Below are 2,168 nucleotides of genomic sequence, written 5' to 3'. Positions count from 1 at the left end.
CTGGTCACAACGGCCTGTGTTTAATCATTTGTATTATGTTCAATCATATGTCCAACAACTGCCCTTTTTCTTTATAGGGGTTCTTTTCATCTATTTGTCAGAGCCCAGCTTAACGTCAGCTGATAGCCCCGGGTTCTCAGACAACAAGGAGGGAAACAGTAACACAACACCAAGGGAGAACAATTCAGTTAGTTAGCTCTTTTTTTATTCCCCAACGGAATAAAATGCTCCGTTTTCTTGTTTGCATAAAACAACAATAAAAAATATTAAAATGTCCAAATCAGAACAAACTACAATCGTCCAAGAGGGCCAACATCCATAAAATCCAGTGAGGACGGCGAATCCTGCGCTCCGTCCAGCCTGTAGTCACGGCCCCAGCGCCACCGCCTCCTGTGGTCGTTCCAGCCACTCTAGTTGCTCCGCGTAAAGCGCCGCCCGCTGGCGTCCTGTTAGGACAAAAACACCTGGCCAGAAGAGCGATCGCTGAACAGCGGATGTTTTATCTGTCCCAGCGAGGGTCCCTGAGGACAATCAGTGGAAACGTTACTTACTGACCAGGGCAGAGTTCCCCCTCTGCCCGCTGACGGTCCGACACGTCGTTCCCACTGATTGTATCCTCTGCTGTCAACCACTGGCTCGTTCGGGGTCGCAGTCCTCCGTCACGAACCTTCCTGGATTCCCCTTTTTCTTCACTTCTCAACGCGAAGTCCTCTGCCTTTTAAAAGCCACAGCCAGCGTCTTGCAGGTTCCAGGTATGCTGCCTACAGGCACGCCCACCCCGCGCAGGTGACTGGAATCAGCTATTAATTCTCGGAGTCCACAGTGAATAAAAAAAAACAAAACATGCAGCGAAAACACTCAACAAAAACCACACTTAAAAAGCAAAAACAAATTTCCACTGTGTGACATCTCCCCATATTTTAACTGTGCCAGTCCCTGGGACACTATTCAAAGTCTATACCGTGCAGGGGGCTGGCCAAAGTTCGACCTTGTTGAACGCCGCAGGTCAGGTAATCCATCCTGCAGAGCTGGAACATTAGGAACAACACAATAAAATGGCGGTTCAACCAGGGTCTGCACCTCCTGGTTGTCTTCTGGAGCAGGTGAATAGTTATCCGTTGCAGGGGTAATGCACAACTTTAATGCGTTCCGATGAAGAACCTTTTCCCTCCCTCCCTTTTCTGGACGTACCCTATAAACCACACCCGTGTCACCCACACGTTCCAATACCACATGTGGTTCAGGACTCCAACCTGGATGGAGCTTTCCCTGGCCCTGTCTGTCCCGGTCTTTTACCCACACCCTTTCCCCTGGGACTAACGGCAGGGCTTGAGCCCTTTTGTCATAAACCCTTTTATTTTGGGTGGCTGCACTATTCTTGTTCTTCCTTGTCATTTCGTAAGCAAAAGATAACTTTTGATAATGATCCCTAACCCACCCCTTCAGGTCATGACAGAGGGGCTCTGGGTCAACACCCAGGTTTACATCCACTGGCTGTCTCAGATGTCTCCCAAACATTAGATAGGATGGTGCATAACCTGTAGCACCATGGACAGTGTTATTGTATGCTTGTAGCAGTTCTGGGAGGAATTCTGGCCACCTCTGTTGTTTCTCAGCCTCGAGTGTACGAAGCATATGCAACAGAGTCTGATTCAACCGCTCGACCCCACCATTCCCAGCAGGATGATATGGTGTAGTTTTACTTTTTGTAATACCATAACACCGGCATAACTGATACATCAAGGCCGACTCAAAACTCGCTCCTCTATCTGAATGCAGCCTAGCAGGGCAGCCAAATGTTTGGATCACATGAGCCCATAGGGCATGCACTGCAGTCTGTGCAGTTTGATCCTTCGTGGGCACTGCCCACGCATAGTGGGTGAAAAGATCTGTCATGACCAGAATGTTCTGATACCTGTCTGTGGGCCTCCCTAAAGTAAGGAAGTCTAAAGCTACAACCTCCAAAGGATAAGACACTTTAATAGGATGTAGAGGAGCTCTAGGTGCCTCTCTATTTCGCAGGCTACAGACAGCGCAACCCAGCTGGAATTCCTGCACCTCACCTTCCATACAGGGCCAATAGAAGAAGCGACGTATCCTGGACAGAGTCTTCTCCACCCCAGCATGAGCAGCTGCCTCGTGGTACCTCTGCCACACCTCCTTGCGTC

General features: G+C 49.3%; 1 protein-coding gene across 1 annotated transcript; it reads right to left on the bottom strand.

The window, feature by feature from the left end:
* Window positions 1-452: 452 nt before the first annotated feature.
* Window positions 453-2,162, bottom strand: LOC107835497 (uncharacterized). Its single transcript, XM_016667904.1, has 2 exons — window positions 1,788-2,162; window positions 453-1,682 (listed from the first exon to the last, which is right to left on the bottom strand). The coding sequence occupies exons 1-2, from the start codon at window positions 2,068-2,070 to the stop codon at window positions 949-951; spliced, it is 1,017 nt and encodes a 338-aa protein (XP_016523390.1). The 5' UTR covers window positions 2,071-2,162; the 3' UTR covers window positions 453-948.
* Between the last annotated feature and the right edge of the window lie 6 nt (window positions 2,163-2,168).

The sequence above is a fragment of the Poecilia formosa genome, unplaced genomic scaffold (genome assembly GCF_000485575.1).
Source record: "Poecilia formosa unplaced genomic scaffold, Poecilia_formosa-5.1.2 Scaffold3066, whole genome shotgun sequence".
Taxonomy (NCBI): Eukaryota; Metazoa; Chordata; class Actinopteri; order Cyprinodontiformes; family Poeciliidae; genus Poecilia; species Poecilia formosa.
The sequence above is the reverse complement of the archived record's forward strand: the minus strand, read 5'-3'. Positions and strand labels throughout refer to the sequence as shown.